This window comes from Miniopterus schreibersii (assembly GCF_964146895.1).
Source record: "Miniopterus schreibersii genome assembly, chromosome: 1".
In the NCBI taxonomy this organism is placed as follows: Eukaryota; Metazoa; Chordata; class Mammalia; order Chiroptera; family Miniopteridae; genus Miniopterus; species Miniopterus schreibersii.
The window spans coordinates 200,789,526-200,814,045 of NC_138101.1; the positions used below are offsets into that span (position 1 = coordinate 200,789,526).

A 24,520-nucleotide genomic window follows, 5' to 3' on the forward strand; every position below is an offset into this window, starting at 1 on the left:
TCCCCAGCTTTAATAAACATACTGTCATAGTCACCTGGACTTGTGAAATTTTTCCTGCACCAAAGCAAGACCCCTCACACTACCGGCCACCCTGAGGCAGACCCGCTCAGGGCCAGGTCCCCTGACCTGTAACAGTACAGCTCTGGGCTCATGTTTTGGTGTGAGAGACACCAATAGGACAAGCCCTCCTAGTCCGACCTCTGCTGCACTTTAAACTGACCTCTTACTTGGGCATATTTTTTTTGGGGGGGTGGGCATATTCCAGTCCTTAACTGGTGGGACTTCACACCGCTGGTGGGCGCCCGGCTCTTGACGCCCTGTACTGCTCTTTCCTGAGAGCCCCCGCTGTGCCCTGGACGCTGCCCCATGACGGGGGGCAGGTGGCCATGTCCTCTTCTCACTCTCCTTGCCGCCCACCTGCCTTTGCACACCTCCGCTGGACTTTCCCTCTGCCGCCTCCTCCAGGCTGCTTCCCAGGGTTGTGCCCTCTACCATCTCCCACTCGTCTAGAGCCGGGCTTGGGCCATTCGGGGGCGCTGGGGTTTTCAGCACCTTCCACTGGCTGGCGACCTCCAAATCCATGCCTCCCACCCCGTCTCGCTGTGGGCAGGACAGTGCACCTGAGAGGCAGGTTCAGAAATGAGTTCAGTTCATTCACGTCCTGGCCCCGCAGAGCCGCTGCAGGGCCTCAGCTCAGCCCTTAGGGCAGACTGCCTGCCTGCGGGCACCTGCAGGCGTCCTCTTAGGCGCCGTCTCCCCAAGGTGCCTTCCCTGACCTCCTCCTTGCTCCTCTCCCCCCGCTTGCAAGACGCAAGGTGCCCCGGTTTCGCAGCCAGCTGCCAACAAGACAACCCCAAATCCACTCCCGAGCTACTCCAGTGCCCTGCATGGCCCGGCGCACACAGCAGGCGCTCAGTAAGTGCTGCGCCTCCTTGGCCTGCAGCGCCGCGTGGGAACCCTTGGGGGACGGTGGAAACTCGGGGTCCGCGTCGTCTCTGCCCAGAGGCCTGAGCGGCCCGGGGTCACGCTGCACAGACCCGGGGCGCCGCTAGGGGGCTGCGGAGCTCTGAGCCCAGAGGGCTGTGAAGGCCCAAGATTCCGTGCGCGCGCGTGAGCTGGGCGAGCCAAGCTCCCAGCAGGCTTAGCGAGTCGCTGCGGGGCGGGGCGGGGCGGACTGCACGTGGCCCTGGCGTGGGCTCTGGCGCACTCTGATTGGAGGGCCTGGCGTGGGGCGGGGCCTTGGGCACGTCGTCTACGCCGAGCCGCGTTCCCGCCGTCCTCCCGGAGTCGTCGTCGTCAGGTGCCGCCGCTCTGTGGGGCGGTTGAGGCGGCGGCGAGGCCGGGCTGCGACCATGCTGCGCAAGCTCACCGTCGACCAGATCAACGACTGGTTCACCATTGGCAAGACCGTGACGGATGTGGAGCTGCTGGGCTCGCCGCCCGCCTTCCCGGCCGAGGCGGCCAGGGACGAGGCCCAGCGCCGGGACCAGGCCCCTGAGGCCGCCCACGCCGCCCCGGCCCAGGCGCAGGCGCGGGCCCAGGCGCAGGCGCAGGAGCAGGCGCGGCAGGGCGCGTGGGGGAGGTAGGAGGCCCGGCGAGGCGGCGGGTGGGCGCGGGGCCCGCACCGCGGGGACTTGGGGCCCGTGGGCGCGTCCCTGGCGCCTGCCGCCCGGGTGGTGCCTGGCCGTACCTCCCAAAGCGAGCTGGCCGCAGGCGAGCCCCCTCCTGCCACCCACACCAGGCCGACCTTTCCCTACCGGAAGCGGAATTCTAGTTTTTTATCAATAGGCTGTTCTTCTAAGAGCAGCTTAGGTTTACATAAAAATGGAGCACAAAGGACAGTGCCGCGCGCTCCTCCTCGCCCCCCCCCCCCCCCCCCCCCCGTTGCCAACGCTGCAGTGCGCTGCGTTTGTTACAGCCGATGACCCGGCGTGGGTGCGTGATTAACAACGCTGGTGGGTTTGGACAGACGTGCGAGGACGTGTGCCCCCCGTTGGTGTCGCGCAGAGCAGCTGCACCGCCCCGGAAACGCCGCTGCTCCGCCCGTTCGCGCCCCGCCCCTGGCGGCCGCTGACCTTTCCAGCGGCGAGGTCCCCAAGGTCCTCCCCTGGGCGTCCCGGCGGGCAGCCTTTTCAGATTGGCCGCTTCCCCATTGTCTTTCCGTGGCCGGAGAGCTCACTCTTCTTTTTTTTCTTTAATCCTCACCGAGGATGTTCTCTCCGCTGCTTTTCAGAGAGAGGGGGAGAGAGAGATGCATGTGAGAGGGACACATTGATTGGCTGCCGCTGCAGGTGCCCCAGGCGGGGCTGGGGAGGGAGCCTGCAGCCCAGGCCCGTGCCCTGGGCCTGTATGAACCCAGGACCCTGCAGTCCTAGGGCCCACACGCTCTAACCACTGAGCCAGACCTGCCAGGGCTCACCGTTTTTTTTTAAAAAAATATCTTTATTGATTTCCGAGAGAGGAAAGGAGAGGGATAGAGAGAGAGAAACATCAATGATGAGTCATTGATCGGCTGCCTCCTGCACGCCCCAGACCGGGGATTGAGCCGGCAACCCGGGCATGTGCCCTGACCGGGAATGGAACCCCAATTGCCTGGATCCTAGGTCGTTGCTCAACCGCTGAGCCACGCCCGGCTGGGCGGGCTTACTTTTCTCCAAGGGCTCAGTAGTACTCCATGTGTGGCTGCACCACAGTCTATCCCTCACCCACTGAAGAACTTGGTGGCTTCCAAGTTTTGGCAACTATGAGTAAAGCTGTTGTAAGCACCCACGTGCAGGTTTTTATGGGGTCAAAAGTTTTCAACATGAGTAACCACCACGGAGGGTGACTGTTGGATCTTTGGTTCGGTTTTATGAATGCTCGGCCCCTTTCTATTATTTGACTTAAGTAGCTGTTGTCTGTTCATGTGATTTTGGTGGAAATAAAAAGGCATTAGAAGATGCCCTCTGTTTTTAGAAGACCTAGATCTCTCTGGTGGGTAGAAACATCTGCTCCCTCTTTCAAGGCCCGGTGGGGAAGCACCTCTAGCTCCAGAGTATCTGCCTCGCTGCTTGGCCCCTCCCCCCGAATTCAGCGCCCTTTACCATTCTTTGAGAGACTGGGTTTTGGTTTTCGATTTTGTTAAGTTGATCTTGTCTGTTGCTCTATCTGATCTGGTGGGTCAGGTTTTCAAGGCCTGTTTCAAGCCTTTGCAGAGTCAGGTGCGGCTTGGGATCTTCGGTGAACTTGTTTCCTGGAGGCAGGGAGGGGACAAAGAGACCGTGTGCAGCTTTGAAGCGGCTGCTCTGTCCATGCTTTTGCACACTTGGTTCCCGAGCACTGCTCCGCTGAGTGACCCCGCAGGCTGCTGCCTCACTGCCTCCGCTTGCTCCCTAGGCTCAGAGGACCAATTGACACTGCTGCCAGCCACTGTGACGTGGTACTGGGAGTTGCTGACCTCTCAGAAACTGAAAGTACATATTTAAGTGCCTCTTTGACTACTAAGGGCCAGGTTTTAGAATTTCCAGTCCTTTATGGAATGAGACTTTTTCCCCCCCAAATATATTTTTATTAATTTCAGAAAGAGGAAGGGAGAGGGAAAGAGAGAGACATCAATGATGAGTCTTTGATCTGCTGCCTCTTGCATGCCCCCTACTGGGGATCGAGCCCACAACCTAGGCATGTGCCCTGACGGGGAATTGAACCGTGACCTCCTGGTTCATAGGTTGACGCTCAACCACGGAGCCATGCTGGCCAGACTGAACTGAGGCTTTTGTAAAAGCAATAGAAATGAAATTTCAGAGTAATGAAAAGACAAAATACAAGCCCCATTTTAAAAATTATTACAAGCCTGGCCAGGCGAGGCTCAGTGGTTGAGCATTGACCTAGGATCAAGGCGATTGGGGTTTGATTCCTGGTCAGGGCACATGCCCGGGTTGCGGGCTCAATCAATGACTCATCATTGATGTTTCTCTCTCTCTCTCCCTCTCCGTTCCTCTCTCTGAAATCAATAAAGATATATTTAAAAAAAATTATTACAACAAATATTTTAAAAACCTTTTTGTCTAACATTTAGTTTATTGTTATTAGGTAACTTTACCATTAATTAAAGTATTTGAGTATCCATTTTGTACCTCCTACCCATAGCTGGAGAGGAGGGATTGAGAGGGAGACAGGAAGAAGACAGGTAGCAGAGCTACGTCAGGAGTTGTCTTCCCTCTCTGTGAGCACTTCGCTGGTCACCTGAGTAGTCAGCCCTGGCTGGTGGAGGGCACTGGGGTTTTGAGTAGAGCTGTGATGTGGTATGACTGCAGCTCTAACAGGGTCACTGCTGTGTTGAATGTACTGAAGAGGGCCTGGGACAGAAACTGGAGGTCAGGGAGGAGTTTGTTGATACCACCTGTATCAAGGTTGTGTATCAACTTGGTTGCTCCATGGTGTGCAGATAATTTGGTCAGATATTCTGGATGTTTCTGTGAAGGTATTTTTTGAATGAGATTAACATTTAAGTTGGTAGGTTTTGAGTAAAGCAGATTACTTCCCATAACCTGGGTGGGCGTCATGCAGTCAGTTGAAGACTTGACCTCCCCGTAGCAGGAAGGAATTTAGATCTCAACATAACTGCTTCCTGGGTCTCCAGCCAGCTGGCCCACCTACAGATTTTGGATTTGCATCTTTACAGTTGTGTGAGCTAATTGCTTAAAGTAGACCACTCTCTCTCTGTATGCACACACACATCCTGTTGGTTCTGTTTACCTGGAGACCCCACCAATACATCATCCAAGCAAGAGATAGGGTGGGGCTTAGATCAGGATGGTGGCATGGGGGGTGGTGAGCAGTGGTGGAATTTGGGATGTTTTCTAGGAGTGGCAAGGACTTTGTAGTTGGGTCAGATACAGAATGTGAGTGAGGAAGCAATCATGGTTGACAATGAGGTCTCTGGCTGAGCAATTGGAAGGTGTTGCCATCCACTGAGAAGGGCAGGATTGCAGTGGACTGGTGGATGGTGGAGTCCCAGGAGTCTGATTTTGAACATGTTAACTTTGAGATTCCTGTTAGACTAACAGTAAACGTGGCTGAGGAAGGAAGTCTGGGTGGAGCTAGACATTTGGGAGTTTAAGGCTTTGAGACCAGTTAGATGAGGTCACCCAGGTTCTGTGTGATAGATCCTGGTGGGTGGGTGCAGAGAGGAGAGGTCCAAGGATCCACTTGAAGCATTTGAACGTTTAGAGGTTAATGAGATGGGATGAGCAAAGGAGACTGAGGGACAGCTCGGAGGTCAGAGGAACACCAGGTGAGGGAACCACTTAGGTAACAGCTCTTGCTGTGTTTTGCACGAGCATCTCTTAGTGCTTTTATGAGGTTGCTTCATCTATTGTTTTCCCCACCTTAGAACTTCTTGAGGGTATAGATTAACCCCCAAATCTCCATTCTTTGTTCCTGGCATATAGTAGGAATTCAGATATCTGTAGGATGAATGAACTGCCTTAGTATGTCCTGATTATTGACTGCTTATGACATACCAGGTCCTTATTCTAGATGTGATGAAAGTTGGCTTTTTCCCTAAGGCGTGTGTGTGCAATCAAAAAATATCAAACTATCCCGGCAATTCTACCACACATATTTCCAGAATAAGAGTGTCTCACTGTTTACACTGCCAGCAGCTGAACTAAATAAACCACCATCATCTCTGGCCTGGATCGTTGCACAAGTCTTTTATTTGTGGTTTCCTGGTATCCCTTCCTTGCCCCAGTAATTTATTCTAGCACTGAGAAGAATGCCTGGCCTGAGATAGGTACCCAGTTAATTTGTTGAATGAACAAATTCTTGAGTAAACATTCACACCTAAGGTTTGAGCTCAGGTGTGACTTTTGGGGGGATAGATTGCTATGGGAATGAAATTTAGACTCATTGTGGCTTACTGGGCAAGTGTCCGTCCCCCTGGCACCTTCCTCATCTGCTGCTCCCTTCCTCTGCTCTCCCACCACGTTGGCAATTTTCCTGTGTCTTTTTCTTAAGATTTTTAAAAAATTGATTTTTAGAGAGAGAGAGAGGGTGAAACATGGATGTGAGAGTGAAACATCAATCAGCTGCCTCCTGTTAGCAGCCGTGTTGGAACTCTTGCTGGCTGCTTTCTGGTTTTCTGCCCAGTCAGCAGCTGTGTACGTGGGGGACATCAACCTGTCCCACAGAGAGTTCCCACTCTGAGAAGTCTTACAGCAGCCAAGGAAGCCACAGGCAGTTACGAAAACTGAAGGACGGAGCAGGAATGAGAGGTGTCTCTGTTTAGATCACTTTGGGTTTCTCATATGCCTGTCATCAAACTCTGGTCAGCTTGACCCCTTTTATTACACGGTTAGGACTGAGACCAAAGCGAGGCCCTTTCAGTGGTGTGTGGGGGGAACAAGTCAGGAGGGGTTTTGAAGCCTATTTAGCTCCAGTCTTGATTTGTTCCTTCTTTTTAGATGAAACCCTCCAAGTCTCCAAATATAAAGTTACAGACATTAGGTTCCTTGGAATTATCTTTAAGAGTAGCAGAGCTCTAGCACTGGATCATAAAAATAAATATGACTAATGAATAGTTTTCTATTTTAATGAAATTATGGAATTTCAAATTAGGTAGTAAATATTTTGCTTTTTTTGGCTTTGTTAATTCTCACATGGGGATATTTTTTCCATTGCTTTTCAGAGAGAGTGGAAGGGATGGGGGGTGGAGAAAAACATCAACGCAAGAGACACCGACTGGTTGCCTCCCTGCATGAGTTCCCACTGGGGCCAGGGGCGAACCACAACCCAGGTACGTGCACTTGACTGGGAATCCAACCTAAGACCCTTCTGTGCATGGGCTAGAGTTCTAACCATTGAGCAACACCGGCTGGGGCTATTTTGCCATTTTAAACAAGCACCCTATTGGTTTAAAGCATATGTCAGTATTGTTTACTTGAGCATAGCAGCTACTAATGTTAAACCAGGCATCTCTTTTTTCCTGATAGGACACAGCTGTGTTTTTATACTTTCCCTTAATCTAGTTGAGATTAAAACGAATGTGAGTGTCAGGAGGAAGCTTTGTCTTCACACTGCTGCTGTTCCTGCCTCCTGAGTCTCCCCTCCTGCTGAGAGGGTGTCAGTGTCAGAGGAGAGAGGTTCCTTACCACTCATCTCTCTTGTTCTACTCCTACCTTCGTCTTAGAATCAAAGTCAGGGTTAATGCCAAAGTTTCACACTGAATCCGCCAGATTTCATGCTAAATAAATAAATGCCTTAGTTCCTGTGAGGTGTTGGGAGATGTAAGAAAATACTTCAACATTTTCTTCAAAATATTTAGGAAACATTTTAGTTTTTAAGAAACATTGCATTTTTAGAGAGGCTCAAAGAGGAACATGGATCTAAAACACAGGACACATCCTCAAGCATTTTAACTTTGACCTCACAACAGAGAGACACGTGAAGTCATATCACCTTATTCTGAATATAAGCATCTGAGGTGCAGTGGTCCTGAAATACCTCTGGTCAGACAGCCTAACGGGGCGGGTAGTAATACGGCAGGTTCCACGCCTGGTGTGAGCATGTGGGCAGCCTGTTCTCCGTGTGTCTGTCCACGTAACTGGAAACAGTGGGAATCTCATCCTTGTCTGAACTTGGGGCGCTGTCCCCTGGGCATGCAGGGTGAGCAGGGCCCCCCACGCCCCCTGCTGCCAGGCCCCCCAGCTGCCTGCCTTTCTCAGAGCTACCCAGGGCGTCTTCCAGAACTTGCTTGAAGATGTAGACGATTTCCCAGGGCAGCACATCATTCTCTGCCAGGACTTCTCGAAACCTAGAGGGAAGGCAGTGATGGGTAATCAGTTCAGACAGTTCTTTGCCATTTCCCTTTGTCTCTGGCATGCAGCTATGTAACGAGACCGTGTAGCGCTCCCCACCTCGCGGGTGTCTAGTAAAGAGACTTCAATGTGATTTGAACACATTTCCTAGCTGGTGAGATACCAACAGATATTTCTGTCCAGCCTCTCAGGGGTTCCAGTTGCTGGGAATTTGATACATGGGATGAAAGAGTTTACATGATAAAGGACAGTTTCTAGTCTGAATATGTGAGGTGTCAGACTGATGGGACAAGTGTCGCGCGGAAGAAGGTAGGCTGTTACCTGCTGAGGATGGTCCCTGTTTGGCAGGGCTGCACTTGTGAGCAGAGTGCTTCAAGTTGTCTTTGCTCCCTTGCTGGGATGGTCGTGTGGGGGTTCTGGTAGGTTCTCAGCCAGGTGTAATCCACGCCTGTTCTCTTCACTTTGTGTTCATCACTGATCTCTTGTATTAGTCTCTCTCGCTCCTTCAGATGCCATTGTAGCTCCCGGAGCAGTGTCTTGGTAACTGCATCCGAGCCAGGGCGGTGTGTGGGTGTGTAGGGGTTGTGTTTTGGCCATTTCATCCAGCCAAAAAGTGGCATTTTTAGCCTGTGGAAATATTCTCACTCATTTATTTGCATCATATGTCATGGTTCTGATGAGCAGATATTTGTCTCTTCATAATAAATTTGCCAGAAAAGTGAATGAATTTTTCACTCGTTACATATACAGGTCAAAGTAAGATTAGAACATGGATTAAAGTCTTTTGATTTCTAACTAGGTCAGTGCCAGAAACCAAACTTTGAAAATACTGTCATGTAGCTAAGCAGAAATGAAATATACAAAGTTAGACATAATCTGCAGACTGAACGTTTTTGAAAGTAACACTTAACACTTGCTTTAAAAGTTCTTAGGAGGCTTTAAAATATTAATGTGCAGTAAAGTGCCATCCTTTACTCAGGCTCTAGACAGACAGGTGTAGAGCTTACCTGCTACTTGCGGGTCCGATGTGGTGGTGGTGACTGGTGATGCGGCGGGTCTTACTCCTGCACGCCTGCTGCTCCTGGCTGTGCCCCTGCTGAAGGATGAGCTCCTGACTTACCCACGGAAGCTGTATTTGAAATAAATAACTTTCTATGTTAGGAATGAGGTTGTGAAGTCTTCCTGTGGAGAGAATGCTTATTAATTCACCTTGTAAGCAAGCTCGCAGAAACGACAAAAATAACTTACTACCGAATCTTCACCAATTATATAACGGTTTGCCTTTTGAATGTGGCTCAGTCATCTGGAAAGATGCCGGCAGCTCTGGTTCTGGACCTCGATGCGTTCGGACATGTGGGGTAGGGAAGTGAATGCCAGCACTGTGGATGTGCCCCCAGGACGTGAGGACTGTCGCCTGCTGCGCCGCCTGCTGTGTGCTGCTGCAGGTCACAGTTCAGAGCTGTATTTTTGTGCCTCTGGAGCTCTAAAAATAGCCATGTTGCTTTGATTCTTCAGTTTAACTTTCAGGCCAGTTAGAAGCCAGGTCACTGTCCTCTGTAATGAAAGCAGGAAAAACAGATCAGACTTGACTATTGGCAAAATGCACACACTGAGAAAGCTCCTTATAACGGAGTAAAATAGGCAGGGATGCTGAGCTCAGTTGCGTATGAACTATTCAGTAGATGTGGCATCTGTACTTGCTTTTTTCCTAAATGGTGGTGTGTTTAAGCAGGTTGTAGTTCTAGAGGACATTGTATGCACGTACGTAGATAGCTGACAGACATTGTAATCTCTCCATAGACGTGGCGATGAGGCAGAAATAGATTAAGGTCAGGAAAAATGGAGATGTGAGAACATGATTCATTGTAACGGTCACCTCCTGTTGGGCGAGCACCGTGTGTAATGGGCGGGGGCTATCTGCTGAGGAGTGGACAGGACTTCTGCTCTCCAGTTCTGTGTCCCCTGATGGCTGTGGCTTTTCCTTCTATGATATTTAAGAACATTCTCTCTTGCCTTTTCCTCCAAATGAACTGTGAGGAATGGACACAGTTCACGTTAGACCTGCGTGTCGTGCGTGATAGGGAGTGATGTGTGTGGCCGCCCAGCAGCTCCCACTGCTCACGGGGTAGAAAATGCCAGATGTCAGACTTGGTTATCTTCAGCCGGAAGGTTTTCACATTGTCCACGGTTCTTGGAAAAGTTGTCCTGACAGACTGTCCTATCAGGCCTCCTCCTGCAGGACTGTGACCCCTGCCACTGCTTCCTCTGAGTGACCTCCTTCTATTGCTGCATTTTCTATGTTTGTCTCAGAAATGATAAAATCTCGGGATGTGTTGGATGTGGAACAAATATGGGGTTTCTGCTCAGGGCTCTGTGCAGTCTTGCCTCACCCCTTCTTACATGGCCCCTTCTGCTGTGCCCAGGGCATGCCTTTTGTCCCGGCCAGGCCTGGTGCCCTCATGCGCTGTGCCCTCTGCCCCTCCTTCGGCTGGGTCCCCGTGCAGACCTGCCTGGCCTCTCATTTCCTTTCTGACGTTTGCTGTTTGTCACCTTATCATCCTGCCGGCATTGCGTCTCTCCTCGCCCCCTCATCTCTGGCTGCTGCTTCTCTGGGGACCTGTCACCGTCTGACACACCGCGCTACCTCTCTTCCCAGCCAGACTGCAGGCTGCAAGGACAGCATCTCGGGACAGTGCTGGCCTGCAGTCAGACCTCAGTGATGGCTTCGCTGAGTGAACTAAAGAGTAGATATCAGGGAAATGGTAACCAAAACAATGCTGAAGGGCCATTAGTATCACATAAGAGATGACCCTAATGCAAGCAGCATTTTACTAAAGTGAACCTCAAACTTACTTATTTTTCAACCCTCACATCACATGAGGACTTCTTCCACTGCTTTTTGGGGGGGGGGGGGGGGGGGGAGAAACATCGATGTGAAAGAGAAATTGACTGGTTGCCTCCTGCAGGTGCCTCAACTCTGGGCGGGGAGTAGACTGCAACCCAAGTATGTGCCCTTGACCAGAAATTGAACCCGAGACCCTTTAGTGTGTGGGCTGACGCTCTAGCCACTGAGCCACACCAGCCAGGGCTCAAATTTCAATATTGGTATCACAGTCTTTTCTCTGACAGCAGTGAGTTCTAGTGAGACATTGCTCACAAAAACCCAGTTATATTTATACATAATTTTCATGTCAAAGTGCAGTTTTCTCACTGAATGTTTTGGACATTTAAAAAAATTTGGTTTTAGAGAGAGAGAGGAAGAGGGAGAGAAAAAACATCCATGAGTGAGTGAAACATTGATCAGCTGCCTCCGGTATGGCCTGACCAGGGATTGAACCCACAGCCCAGGCATGTGTCCCCACCAGGAATCGAATCAGCGACTTTCTGGTGTATGGGATGACGCTGAAGCAACTGAGTCACACTGGCCAGGGCTGTTTTGGACATTTTTATGTATTAATGTGAGTACAACCTCACATGGCATTCTTTAGAAGTGATAGATTAAGTAAGAGTATGCCATAGTTTATCTTGTCCCTCTGTTAGAGACTTTTTTTTAGGCTTTACTATCACAGATATGATGAAAAGGTACCCTTCCTTCCTGGAATCTCTTAGAACCCTCCCTGTCACAAGTGATTATCTGATAGACCTGTTATACCTCCTTCTCTGGGAGGACAGCTTCATGAGGGCTAGTATCTGCTTTGTTTACTGTGTGCCTCTGGGTCTGAGACTGTGCCTCCCATGTGCTGGTGACGGCCAGCAATCGCTGAATGAACCGAGGCTTCGGTGCTGGCCTCTGCACACGCCTCTTGTTCCCATGTGCAAATACTGCTCTGAGGAAGACACGGAGGGGACAGGTGCTGTCTGCAGAGCTGTGGGTTCTAACAGACACCGGCAAGTGGCCCTCCCCTCTGAGGAAATGTCAGACCCATTTACCACCTTCCCCATAATCTAAAGGTTGTTGTTGTTTTTTACCAATTTGAAAGATGAAAAACATGATTTCTCATCATTTAAATTAGCATCTACTTGGTAAATGACTGGGTTTGAGTGTATTTTTACTTGTTTATCAACCATTTGCATTGCTTCTGTGACCTAATGAAAAGCATTCGAGAGTTCCTCTGGTGCAGGGGGATTCCGTGGTGTTTTGGAAACTGTACTAACGCGTGATATTGTTGCAGGCCACTTAGTCAGAAGAGTAAGGAGTTGGAGTACATTAGCAAGTACAGACAGCTGGAAGCACAAGAATTTGACATGCATGGTAGTGACCACTCAGCCAGCGGGCCAGGTAATGGGCATCGTTAGCTGTTCCAAAATAGGATGTGTGAGCTATTTACACGTTAAAACTCTAAATTCTTTTTTAAAGTTGAATTTATTGGAGTGACATTGGTTACTAACATTATATAGGTTTCAGGTGTACAGTTCTATAACACATTATCTGTACATTGTGTGTTCATCACCCCAAGTCAAGTCTCCTAAAACATTAAATTCTTAAAAGTCTAAGAAATGTAGTATTTTGGTGAATTCACACTGCTTGTTAATTTGGGATTTTGGGGGCTAAATTAATCATTTTTTTCTCTTTTAAATATAGTTCCTGAATAGTCTGTTCTTTGGAAGATTAATAATGGTTCTTTGCTACTAATTAGAAATTTATTTAAAAATTGGTATTGTTTTTTTTGTTAAGTCCTCACCAGAGGATATTTTTTCCATTGATTTTTAGGGAGGGAGGGAGGGAGAGAGAGGGAAACATCAATGTGACAGAGATGCATCGATTGGTTGCCTCCTGCATGCGCCCTGCCTGGGGATGGCAATTTACCTGCAATTGAGGCACATGTTCTTGACACAATCAAACCAGTGACCCTCCGGTGTGCAGGTTGAAGCTCTAACCACTGAGAATGCCAGCCAGGGCTGTAGAAACTTATTTTGAAAATTTAATTTCATGGTTAAATCAGTAATGCAGGAATTAAACTTATTTTCTATAACAAACAGTGTCTAGATTTTAAGATAAGTAATGTTAGTATGTTATCCAGTTAAAACCCATCACATCCTGTTTGGAACCTCTAACCACTGAATTTTTATGTTAGACTTCATAGTGGAGTAGCTTTGTGAACAGAAACTAGCATGTTTTACATTTCCAGATTTTTCTAGTTCATGTAAAATATTTTAATGTTAATGACCTCAGATAAAGAGACAACAGAAAACTAAACAGCACATTTTGAGGTTGGGGTATTTCTCGTGTCTTTGACATGTGTGGTCTGTGATTTGCCTTAAATTATCCATTGTCTCGTCCTTGAGAGTATAGCCCCAGGGCTTTCCCCCTCTCCTGCCTTTGGCTTGCTGCTGTCGCTCAGATGAGAGCCTCATAGCAGTGAACACTCTCTGGTCCCTGTCCTCCCTCTGGCGCTGGACAGGGAGCAGGCTTGATCTGTGCTGGTCTGCTTCCGCCGTGACCTGGAAATGCTGGCCTGCCTGGTGTTGCGTGGAGGGAAGAGCGTGGTGTAGGCACCACGTTAGGGCTTCTGGGCCTGCAGTCAGGGAGGTTAAGTCCGAGGTGCTGTCAGGACGGCGCAGTGGACCAGGGCTTCAAGGCTCAGCAGAAGTACAGCTGCTGCCTTTTTGTCAGCGTCTCTCCCTTTGGAGAGCCCCTGCCTCTCCACGCTTGCCTGCACCCTGTCTTCCAGCAGAGTCTGACCCAGGAGCCCTTCCCTCGTGTCCTCATTTACCCGCTGGGTGGATTCTTACCCTTCCATAGATCATGTGAAGAAGACCTGTTATTTATTTTTCTTAGCTTTATTTTTAAATTATTTATTGATTTTAGGGAGAGAGAAGGAGGGAGAGAGAAACATTGATTTGTCGTTCCACTTACTGATGCATTCATTTTGATTCTTGTGTGTGCTCTGACTGGGAGCGAACCCGCAACCTTGGCATATCCAGACAAAGCTCTAACCGACTGAGCTACTGGGCCAGGGCCGAAAAAGGCCTGTTATTGATCAAGACACCTCCAGCATCAAGAATGGGAAGGCGTGTGTGTGTGTTTCCCTGTTTTTGTAAATATCTCTGTTGTGTTTGTGGGCTGGCCTGGATACCCAGCCTCCATTCAGAGTTCCAGATGCTTTAATGACACATAGGAGCCCTTTGTAAGTTAGCAGATGTTCACATGTGGGGTTTGCTTATACTCCGTGTTTGAAGGTAGTCTGGTTGGCTTTAAGGACTCTCAGCTGAGAGTGCTTCTGGAGGGGGACTGGGAGAGGCTCATGAACCAGCTGGGAAGACAGGGAGGCAGCGCTGATTGTGTCTCACAGACTGAGAGGAGTCATGGAAAGAAAGTGAGGTGTGACAGTGGGAGAAAATGCTGGTTGTGGAGAGTTTGGCATCAGTAGTGAGACTGAAAAGATTAGAAAGCTGTCCAGGGCAGGACGTAGTGGGTGTCCCCAAAGTCAGTGTTCTCTGATGGCCCAGAAAGAACACGTATCCACAAAGAAGCTACATTTGCTCTGAGAGATTATAACAGCTCTGGCTTTTATTGATTTCAGAGAGGAAGGGAGAGGGAGAGAGAGATAGAAACATCAATGATGAGAGTGTCATTGATCGGCTGCCTCCTGCACACCCCTTGCTGGGGATGAAGTCTGCAACCCGGGCATGTGCCCTGACTGGGAATCGAACTGCGATCTCCTGGATCCTAGGTCAATGTTCAACTGCTGAGCCACTCCTGGGCCGGGTGAGGACCGTTTTTAATCAGCGAGTACTGCGCTTTACAGGTTGCGTGTCGCTGAAGGTAGTGCTGATGCTGAGCCTATAGCATCGGTGCTGTGACAGAGGGTTGGAGAGTGCACTACTGACATAAACTACAAGTAGTGGGGACCCTGCTCACACTGTTCCCTGTCGAGTGTGTCTTTTTGTATGTGTGAGAGAGTATGGTGTATGTCTAGGTTAGAAATCACATTGGGTTGTTTGCCTTGGTTTTTTTCAGATAAGAAATAGCATTGTATTTGTTTGTTTTGTCTGAATCCAGGTCCAAGGCCACCTTTGACTAAATTAAGCAATGTTACGTGCATCCCAGAGACAACGTATAAATATCCCGATTTGCCTATAAATCGATGTAAGGAAGAGGTAAGAGTATTCTTGTCATGATGTGATTTTGCTGTGCGAATAAATGCTGAGGCCCAACACTTTTGTTTTATAGTCAGAAAGTGTCAGGTGCCAGGCGATTGCCCTGGTGCGTGCAAGGCTCTGTAGAGCAGAGGTGGGTGCCCTGGGTGGCGGGCGGAGGTGGTTTGTGTGAGCACCACGTCAGGGGGCTTCCTTGGGCTGTGCTTAATTTGTTCAGCACCCGGAGCTGGTCTTCTCACATTTGGTTTGTTGTCTAGTCTTCCCTCTGGAGTAGCTCCGAGCAAACACCTGCACACCCCAGGAGAGTCTCACTTGATTCACTGTATGTACTAGTGGAAGACACAGTCACAGATAGAACACAAATAAGTGTTCCAGATTTCATTTTTATTTTGCTTTAGATTGCACCACACAAAGTTGGTAGAGTAGATACACTTCATTAGTTTTTATTATTTTTTAAAAATCCTCACCCGAGGATATTTTTTCCATTGCTTTTTAGAGAGTGGAAGGGCGGGGGTGAGGGGGAGAAACATCGATGTGAGAGAGACACATGGATTGGTTACCTCCCACAGGCACCCCGACCTTGGCCGGGAATTGAGCCTGCAACCGAGGTACGTGCCCTTGGCAGGAATTCAACCCGGGACCCTTCAGTCCCCGGGGCCGATGCTCTAACCATTGAGAAAACTGGCTAGGGCCACTTCATTAGTTTTTAGAGGCCAGTGCTCACATTCAGTGGTATTCCTTGACCACAGCACTCGCTGAAGAGAGAGGAGCTTACAGAAGTGCAGGGTAGCGCAGGGCCCTGGTGGGGGAGCTGGAGTTAAGGATGCCCCTTGCTGACTTTAAGTGGGACAGTGGAAGTTAGTTGTTTAAACACGTGTCTGGAGGGCTTTAAATGGGATTTTAAAACCACTTGAGTGTAGTAACATCTGTGTTTTCATGTTTTTCTCATTAGAATTTCATGTTTCTCAGTAGAATTATTTAAAAACTTTAGAAGTTTAGACTTAGAGCTAGAGAAACCCCACTTCGGGGGTTTCATTTTTCTAGATGAAATTGGGATGTAGAGAGCTGAAGATGTAGAGAGCTGAGATATAGAGAGTCTGGCTTTCCGTAGCGTAAGGGTTGCTGTTCATGGTCACGCTGGTTTTAAATGTAGTGAATGTGTATCCTTCTTGCTCTCCTTTGTGATGTTTAGGTGATCATTAATTTAGCTTTTAAAGATGAAAGGAAGATAAATCCTGAGAGTCTTCTCCAGATAAAGCTTCAGTTCATAGGTAACACTGTGTTGTTAATTTGTAGCAAGTCTGAAAGACTTTTTTTCAATTCCAGGTTATTTCTTTGATAGAAAGTAATTCTGTGGTGATCATTCATGGTGCCACGGGCAGTGGTAAGAGCACTCAGCTGCCCCAGTACATCTTGGACCACTACATCCAGTGCTCTGCCTACTGCCACATCGCGGTCACCCAGCCCCGGAAAATCGGGGCCAGCAGCATGGCCCGGTGGATCAGCAGAGAGCGCGCCTGGACTCTGGGGGGCCTGGTGGGCTACCAGGTGAGCTAGACCCAGAGAGAACCACTCTCTCCTGTGCACATTTTATCCAGTGTGAGCTGATGGTGGGATCTCATTATTCCCTGCTATAAAGTAAAACAAGTCTAGTTGATTATAGAGCAGAACGATGGCATAATTTAAAAAATAATGAAACTCTGCCTGGCCGGGTGTTGCTCAGTGGTTGAGCATCAACCTAGGATCTAGGTGATCGGGGTTTGATTTCCAGTCAGGGCACATGCCCGGGTTGCAGGCTCAATCCCCAGTAGGGGGCGTGCAGGAGGCAGCCGATCAGTGACTCTCATCATTGATTTTTCTATCTCTCTCTCTCTCTCTCCTTTCCTCTCCCTGAAATCAATAAAGATATATTAGAAAAAATAATAATGATGAAACTCTGAATTTCTTGAAAATAACCTTAATTTTCCCCCCAGTTGAATAGGAAAGAAGTGGGAGTTTTCAGACTCACTACTATAATTTTAGAGTTTTAGTTATATTTTTGTATGTAGATGTCTTCATACACAATTGTCTTAACGTAAAAATGATATAACCAGTGTGACTAGACAAGCCAGGCCCCCTCCCACCCCAAAATGGGAAAAATCAGCCAAATTTTACCTTTAATTTGAATCCTGTATTTTTTGTGATCGACAGTTGTACTTGATTCTGTGTCTTTCCCCCATGATACAATGGACGTGGCCTTCTTTTGGAGTTAAATGTAGCCATTTAAACCTGAAAAGTTTCTCTTTTCCCCTTTCCTTCCCCAAATCTAGGTGGGGCTGGAGAAAGTCGCCACGGAGGACACCAGGTTAATTTACATGACGACGGGGGTCCTACTGCAGAAGATCGTCAGCGCCAAGAGCCTGGTGGCGTTCACACACATCTTCATAGACGAGGTGGGTGCTCGCTGTCCCTGCTGTGTTCCCTTCAGGGTCTCAGTCACAGGAGAAGCTGGTACGGGGACCTCCTGATGCATGTGCGAAGTGGGATCCTGGGGCCAGCCTGGTGACCCGGGGAGAGGGTGGGTGTGTCAGGTAGGAACTCCAGAGTGCGGAGGTCGTGGGACCTGACTACAGAGGATAGGCCATTCTGGGGCTTTCCATGATGGGGCTTTTCTCAGATACGAGAGAGGATGTTCTGGAGTCTGTGGGTAGAAGAAATAAGAATTTATAATGGCATTATTAGGATTTCCAGCCATTACACTTGACTGTTAGGTACCATCTGTACTTTCCTCTGTACTACCACCCCACACTCTGCTTCAGTGGGACTCGGAGGTGGCAGGACCCAGAATGGTTGCCCTAGACCCAGTCAGCAGGCCTGTCACACCAGAAGAAAGATCTCCTGCTCTCACATGCAGCAGCTCATCTCTCCACTTTGGCAGAGAAATGTCCCACAGTAGAATCTTACTGTCCCCGTGTGTCCAGGTGTTCAAGTGCTAGAAACATAGCCCCATGTCATGGCCCTTTGCTGTCAGCTGACTCTGGGACAAGGTGGCTGGGGTGGCTCCAGGTCCTTGGATAGGCCCAGCCATGAAGGCCTCTGTGTGATGAGGGCCACGGAGCAGGCGCTGTTCCCTGCACTCTGCAGCCCTCTTGACTGAGCGCTGCCTTCAGGGCCAGCCTCCCATCAGTGGACCTGCAGTCCACCAGGTCATGGGATAGGTCCTGTCAGGCAGGGCACTGCTGCCCCAGTGCAGCTCGCACCCTGCAGGCACTTGCTGAAGTAACAGTGTGACTTGTACCTGTAGAAGCGTGGGGCTGGTCCAGTGGTTCTCCATGCTGGGGCCAGATGGGGGGAGGATTTTGGCTGTCACAGTGACCCAGGACACTGTTGGCATCGGGTGGGCAGGGCCAAGGATGTTAAACATCACTCTACCCAAATGCTATTAGGGTCCCAAAGAGAAGTGCTGGGAGACAGGGACCCACACAGCCCCTTTTAGGCTCTTTGGTTTATGGTTCCGTGATCTAGAGAGCTGACTCAACACCGACCCCCTTCCCCACTCACTCAGCGATGTCTGTGTGCTTCTGGGTGCCATGTGTGGTGCCCTTTCTTATTTTGTAGGTACATGAGCGAACTGAAGAAATGGACTTCCTGCTGTTGGTAGTCCGGAAGCTTTTAAGAACAAATTCGCGTTTTGTGAAGGTAAATTTGATTTTTGAATAACAGAAATATTTAGTATTAAGATTTACTGTGTAGTTTTGTTTCTCTTTATTTTAACATAAACAGTGACTCTTAAAATTCGCTGCCATGTGTAGTGCTCCAGATCTTGCTAGCAGGCTGGCTAGGGTGTGTGCTCCTTAAGGTTAGAGTATGGAATACATTTTGGTTATTATGTTGCACTAAAAACTTTCTACAGCCTGTAAAAATGATCTAGTGATAGCTGACTATAATAAAATGCTATGAGCACCACAATTTTAAAGTTGTGAATATGTCTGCAATCTCTGTTTTGAAAATAGCACCAAAGCACGTGGAAGTTGGAGAACACTCAGATGCACTACTATTTCAGAGACTTAAGTTATGAGTTAACTGAAGGGTTCCTGGGGGTGGTAAATATTGTTTACACAAACAGGAAGGTGCGAACTAGGCCAAAACAGTGGAAGGTTTTAGTAACTGCGTCTGGATGTAGGCCTGCCGCATTGCCAACAGAGGCCACACAGAGGCCCTTGGGAGCCGCCTGGTGAAGGGTGGCAGTGACTGGGCTGTCCTGTCACTCATGAGGGGCTGGGAAGGGCCAGCTGTTGGTGGAAACCGTGCTAACTCCAAAGAGTTTGTGTTCAAGTGTTGCATTGTTGATTGGTTTAGGGAAACATTTCTTCTCTCCCCACCCCCAAGATGGGAGCCTTTAGCCTTCGGTGTTCTCACCTGGGGAGACTAAAACGCCGGAACTGACATTTGCAAGGCATTGTCTTACTGCTCAAGGTGACTGCAAAATGATGGGAGAATTTTGCCATTACATTCCTTTTGGAATTTTAACTTAAAGGTGACGTTAAAGATTGTTCAACAAATCAGAGCATTTCTTGATTGTCATTTTTAAGACCTTTTTGCTCTAAGATAATTACTTGATATTTTAAATTTTATTAATTTTCAATAGTAAAGAGAGTTTAAGAGTGTCATGGGTCTTTAAAAAGTTGCCCCCCTGCTGCATGGTGGCAGGACTCTTGCACCTGCTGTATAAGTTGTAGCAAATGGCTTGTCAGTTTCAACATCTTTATGGTTTATTTGAAAATATATGGAGCAGAGTATTTTCTAAATATAGAACCTTTATATAGGATGTATGTAGTTGGCCAAGAAATTAGAATTCAAGTTCTACATGGTTTTATAATCAGTTTTTTGAAACTCTCAAAAATTCCTTTCTTACTACTTTTTAAAAAGGGATTCAGGTGCAGGAGCTCGGTCAGGTGGGCCTTTACACTAATCTGTGGAGGCCACTGGCTCTGTCCACTCCCCAGCCCATTGACCCCAAGGTCGCTGCTGGCTGACCGACTCAGATGGGCCCCTGGACAAGCAGGTGTCTGTCTGAGGAGAGGTGAGGGCCACTGGGGGCGCGAGGGGCTCACATGAGACAGGGCCAGGGCAGAGCTGCTCTACGTCTCAGTCAGCCTTAGGTTCGCATCATCTGCTGTGACAAAGTGTGTCCTTTGGGGCCACTCTAACACCCAGGTGCTTCTCAGAGCCTCCTCTCCACCCTATCTCAGAGTAAGTCCTGTTGATGTGGTTTTTACCATTTGTCTGAAACGTTAAAGGGGAAAATACAGGTGTTTTGCTTACCCAATAGCTGTACTGATAATGCTTACATTTTACCTTCCCACTGAGATTTACATGGCAGAATCCTAACTGCCAGGTGCACTAGGAAATCAGTAGCCAGCAGGTGGCTGTGTTCACCCCCTACTGGGCGTTTGGAGTCTGTGAGTGGCGTGGACCCTTTGTGGTATGCTGCAGGGCTGCTCCTGGCATTCTTGGCTGTGTTTTGTAAAGACATTACCACTCCTTTTGGCAAAACCGAGTACTGCAGTCTGCAGGTGTGGGGGCTCCTCTGCTGCTGTACGGCTGTCTCCTGGGCAGTCCTGTCCTCTTGGCTGCTTTACTCCCTCCTTTTTCTGGAGTGCGCGGTCCAGTCATTTGTTCTGTTTAAATTGGCTTTGAATGCACAGTTTCCTTTTAGAGAAACAGTTACAGCTTTATTAGAAATAGTGTAATTTCTCACTTGATCAGTAATTGATTAAAAGTTTGTATCTCTGAGCATTCTTTAAACTACAGTAATCGGTGCCACAGGAACGGGTTAAGTCGGCATGTTCTGTTGGCATCTCAGACATCAAAGCAGGAGACCAGCCTGGGGTTTGCCGAGCATCACGTTTCAGTCCTTGTGATTCTCACTCTGCTTCTTCCACGGTACCCCTGCAGGTCATCCTGATGTCAGCTACCATCAACTGCAGGGAGTTCGCCGACTACTTTGCGGTTCCTGTTCAGAACAAGATGAACCCCGCCTATGTGTTTGAGGTGGCTGGGCAGCCCCACTCCATTGAAGAGTTCTATCTCGGGGACCTGGAGCACGTGCCACGCAGCCGGGTACACCGCCTGCCCTCAGGGCTCTGCTCTCTGGGGATTCTCTCTGGGGGATGGTCCCTGAAGAGCCTCCAGACTACTCTGAGGGTTTGATCTGCATTGGAGATGTTTGTGATGTCAGGGAGCAGGCACGTCTGCTGCAGTGAGGGGCTGACCAGGACTCCCCTCATGTAGGAGGAAGCCTTTTGTCAGATTACGTCAGGGAGGCCCAGTGATGGCCATTAAAATGCAGGGTGTTTTTTCAACTTTTAAAATGACAATAATGCAAAAGAACAGGAAAGTTGGGAGAATTTTGTAGTGTGGATTTTATCTGCGCATCGCCTGGATCCTACGGCTCACTTGTACACTGAACCGGCAGGGTGAGGGCACTGACACAGGTGCACACAGTCCCCACACTTAAGTGTGTGGTGCACTGCTATCCCCGGATGTCCTTTACTGTCCCAGGACCCATGTTGCTTCCTGTCGTCATGGCTCAGAGGCCCTGGGCTGAGGATTTCTCAGACTCTCTCACTCTGGGTGACTGAGTGTCTTGGGACTTCTCTGCTGTAGGACGCCCGCTCTGGGATGGGCCTGAGGCCGTCCTCACGGTTACACTGGGGTTATGGGTTTGGGTTGGAACCACAGAGGTGAGGTACCACTTTGTCCCTTCACTTACCATCTGGGCTCCTCACTGCTGCGTAGATCGTGTTACAAGTTTTTGACATTACAGGACCTTGGTTAAAGTCCCCGTTTTGTTGTTATTCCCATGGCCACTATCCCTTTGCTGAGGCGCACTATCTGCCCCTGGGAGCACCAGCCTCTCCCCTGTGTCATGCTAGTCACCCGCCTCCTCCTGAGGGACCTGATCTGTTCACTGTCCCCCTCTCCTCACAACGAAGCTCCTCTCTGCTCCTTTTCTTGTCCACATGTAAACAGAACTGCGTGTTTCATCTTTTAAAATATATATATATATATCTTTATGGATTTCAGAGAGAGGAAGGGAGAGGGAGAGGGAGATAGAAACATCAATGATAAGAGAGTCATCATTGATTGGCTGCCTCCTGCACGCCCCCTACTGGGGATCGAGCCTAAAACCCAGGCAGGTGCCCTGAACTGCAGTCTCCTGGATCATAGGTCAATGCTTAACTGCTGAGCCACGCTGGCCGGGCATTTGCTTCATCTTTAAAAGCACCTCATAGGTCCCATGGTTCTCTGTAGCTTTTCCCAAACTTTGTCTCAGCTCCCAGCATTGACCCCCCCCCCCACGTGTTCCTCACTCCCTGCCCCCTCCTGCACTCAGCTAGTGGCCCCACTATGTGCACAGCTCTCCGCCCTGAACTTGCCTGACCTCTGTAAGGGACCACACACTGTTGGCCCTTTGCGTTTCATGGAAAGTCACACTGTCCTCTGGTCCCATGGTGCCCTCTGGTCTTTCTGGCACCCTTTCTGGCTGTACTTTCCGTGCCCTTCCCTGTCCTTTCCATGTCCTTTGGAGGGTCATTTTCATCCTTTGTGTTCAACTTTCTTTATTGAGAAAACAAACACCTTTAGGAAGTGCATGAATTCTTAGTGGTTTGTGATCCTGCTCCGCTGCAATCCTTCCCTGCCACCTGTCCTTTGGCTTGTTGCTGACTCCCATGTGCTGATGTCTCTCGCTCTCCACTGGGGACGAGCTTGCTGGCCTGGCATGATTGTCTCCTGGGGATGGCAGCGTGTAGGGCACCGAGATCCTAGCTCTGGACAGGAACCCAGGTGCTCTGCCCCATCTTGTTGACAACAGAGTATGTGGACTCTGCCGGTGGGGATGACAGGCTCCCCCCACCTTCCTAGCCGTGCTCTCTGCTCTGCTTTTTCGCAGCACTGCATGTTGCTCATCTGCCTGTCGGTCCTCTCTGGCCATGCTGGGTTTCCTCCCGACTCCGCACACGGAATCATGTGTTTCCTTTGTCATCTGGGTCAAGGTGGCTGAGAGACAGCAGGCTGTGGCTGGTGTCAGCAGTGTGTCTCCAGCGTTCTCTGGGCTCAGGTGCTGAACTCCGGTAAATTACTTGTGAAGCGAGGACATACTTTTCTGTGCTTGTCTGTTGGAAGCAGTTCTAGAGGATAGCTCATGGTTGGAGTTTGAGAGAACTACCTTTTTCCATTTCTTTTTGTACAGTGTGTTGTAAATATTGTTTGGATAAAGCGGAAAATTATTTAAGGTAAAGGTTGACCTTTAAAAATGGACTTCTTAGACATGCTTCTTCTAAAGTATTAAATAAATGTCCATTTGTGATATGTTAGTAGAACTGTAATAAAAATGAAAATGGAGTGTTTGACTCTTAGCCAACTTAATTGACTGTGTTTGTGGTAACGTCTGATCCCCTGGAGGGTTCTTTTGAGGTGTCCTTGAAAAAAATCAAATGTGGCGTCTTATACACAGTGCTTGGTAGTAAAATTATCAAACAACAGAAGTTTTCTTACTCTTGGGAAAAACCCAGTATGGCTATAAAATAGATTTTATGGAAGTTCTCGGGAGAGACTTGCTCAGTGGAGGCCTCAGTCCCATGAAATCTATCAGCTTAGAATGTAATTGTCACCTCACTGGGGGTGCAGCGGGGCTGCCTCTGGTCGAGCCCCAGTGTTCGGAAAGGTGCCTGAGGGCAGTCAGCGGTGACCAGGGCTCCGTCTGACTTCAGGACACAGTTCAAAGTGTCTGGTGACAGCGACTCCTAAACCCTTGTAACACGCTACGTGCAGCAGTGTTACTGCTGTAAATTGGCAGGTAGGTGGGGCAGTCCCTTCTTCTGGGACTTGTGATTTTTAAGGATGAGGTTGCCATCTTGGGGCTCCTGGAGGTGAGAGAAGGCAACTCTGGGGTCACAACCCCCGGGTTCCATAGGCGTTTGGAACAACTGATTCTGTCTCTTCAAAGTTGGTTCCCTGGAAGACCCTTCCTTCTGATCTTAGACTCTGACCCACCCTTGCTCTAGGGGTGGGGTTGGGAGTGTCCTGTGTGTGCCGTGTGTTGTTGTTCAGATGCTGCAAATGGTACGGCTTTTCTTTGGGGCATTTGTCACAGCGACACACTGAAAGGAGAGCTGCCCATGCAGCCTTGGTGCCCTGGTGACCCACTTGTTCAGCTGCTTCTCCTCCTGTTTCAGCTTTCCCCCCACGTCCTGGAGGAGCCAGTGATCACGAAGGACATGTATGAGGTTGCCGTCTCCCTGATTCAGATGTTCGATGACATGGACATGAAGGAGAGCGGGTAAGAGACCCTCCTGCTGCACTGTGTTGTAATGTGCAACAGCTCAAAGGTCAGGCTACTCATTTAGAAATCTTTTGTGTTTTTTAATGTTAACATTTAATTGTAGAGACTTTTTCAGGAGTCACTCTCTATATTTAAAAATTAAGTTAGCATCTTGCAAATTTTCACTAGAAATTTACACTTTAGAATTAAAACCATGCCAAGTGTGGTTTTAGGACCGAAAGTTTTGAAAGCTAGAAACCACAGCCTGAGGACGGTTTTCCAGACCCAAGACACACTGTCTGTTGCAGTCCCAGGG

General features: G+C 49.0%; 2 protein-coding genes across 2 annotated transcripts in view; one reads left to right on the forward strand and one right to left on the reverse strand.

Annotated features, from left to right (window-relative positions):
- Positions 1-1,352: 1,352 nt before the first annotated feature.
- Positions 1,353-24,520, forward strand: part of TDRD9 (tudor domain containing 9) — a gene marked incomplete at its 5' end in the record, with an annotated part of 58,063 nt that continues 34,895 nt past the window's right edge. The window contains 8 exons of the mRNA XM_081137532.1: positions 1,353-1,573; positions 11,969-12,075; positions 14,800-14,897; positions 16,224-16,445; positions 17,207-17,329; positions 18,495-18,575; positions 20,835-20,999; positions 24,119-24,222. Coding sequence (XP_080993658.1) covers positions 1,353-1,573; positions 11,969-12,075; positions 14,800-14,897; positions 16,224-16,445; positions 17,207-17,329; positions 18,495-18,575; positions 20,835-20,999; positions 24,119-24,222 — 1,121 coding nt within the window. The remainder of the gene's footprint in view (positions 1,574-11,968; positions 12,076-14,799; positions 14,898-16,223; positions 16,446-17,206; positions 17,330-18,494; positions 18,576-20,834; positions 21,000-24,118; positions 24,223-24,520) is intronic.
- On the reverse strand, positions 7,498-8,416 carry RD3L (RD3 like; the record flags this gene model as incomplete). The annotated part of the gene is made up of 2 exons (XM_081156598.1): positions 7,498-7,792; positions 8,118-8,416. 2 exons carry the CDS (start codon positions 8,414-8,416, stop codon positions 7,498-7,500), a joined length of 594 nt encoding a protein of 197 aa, XP_081012724.1.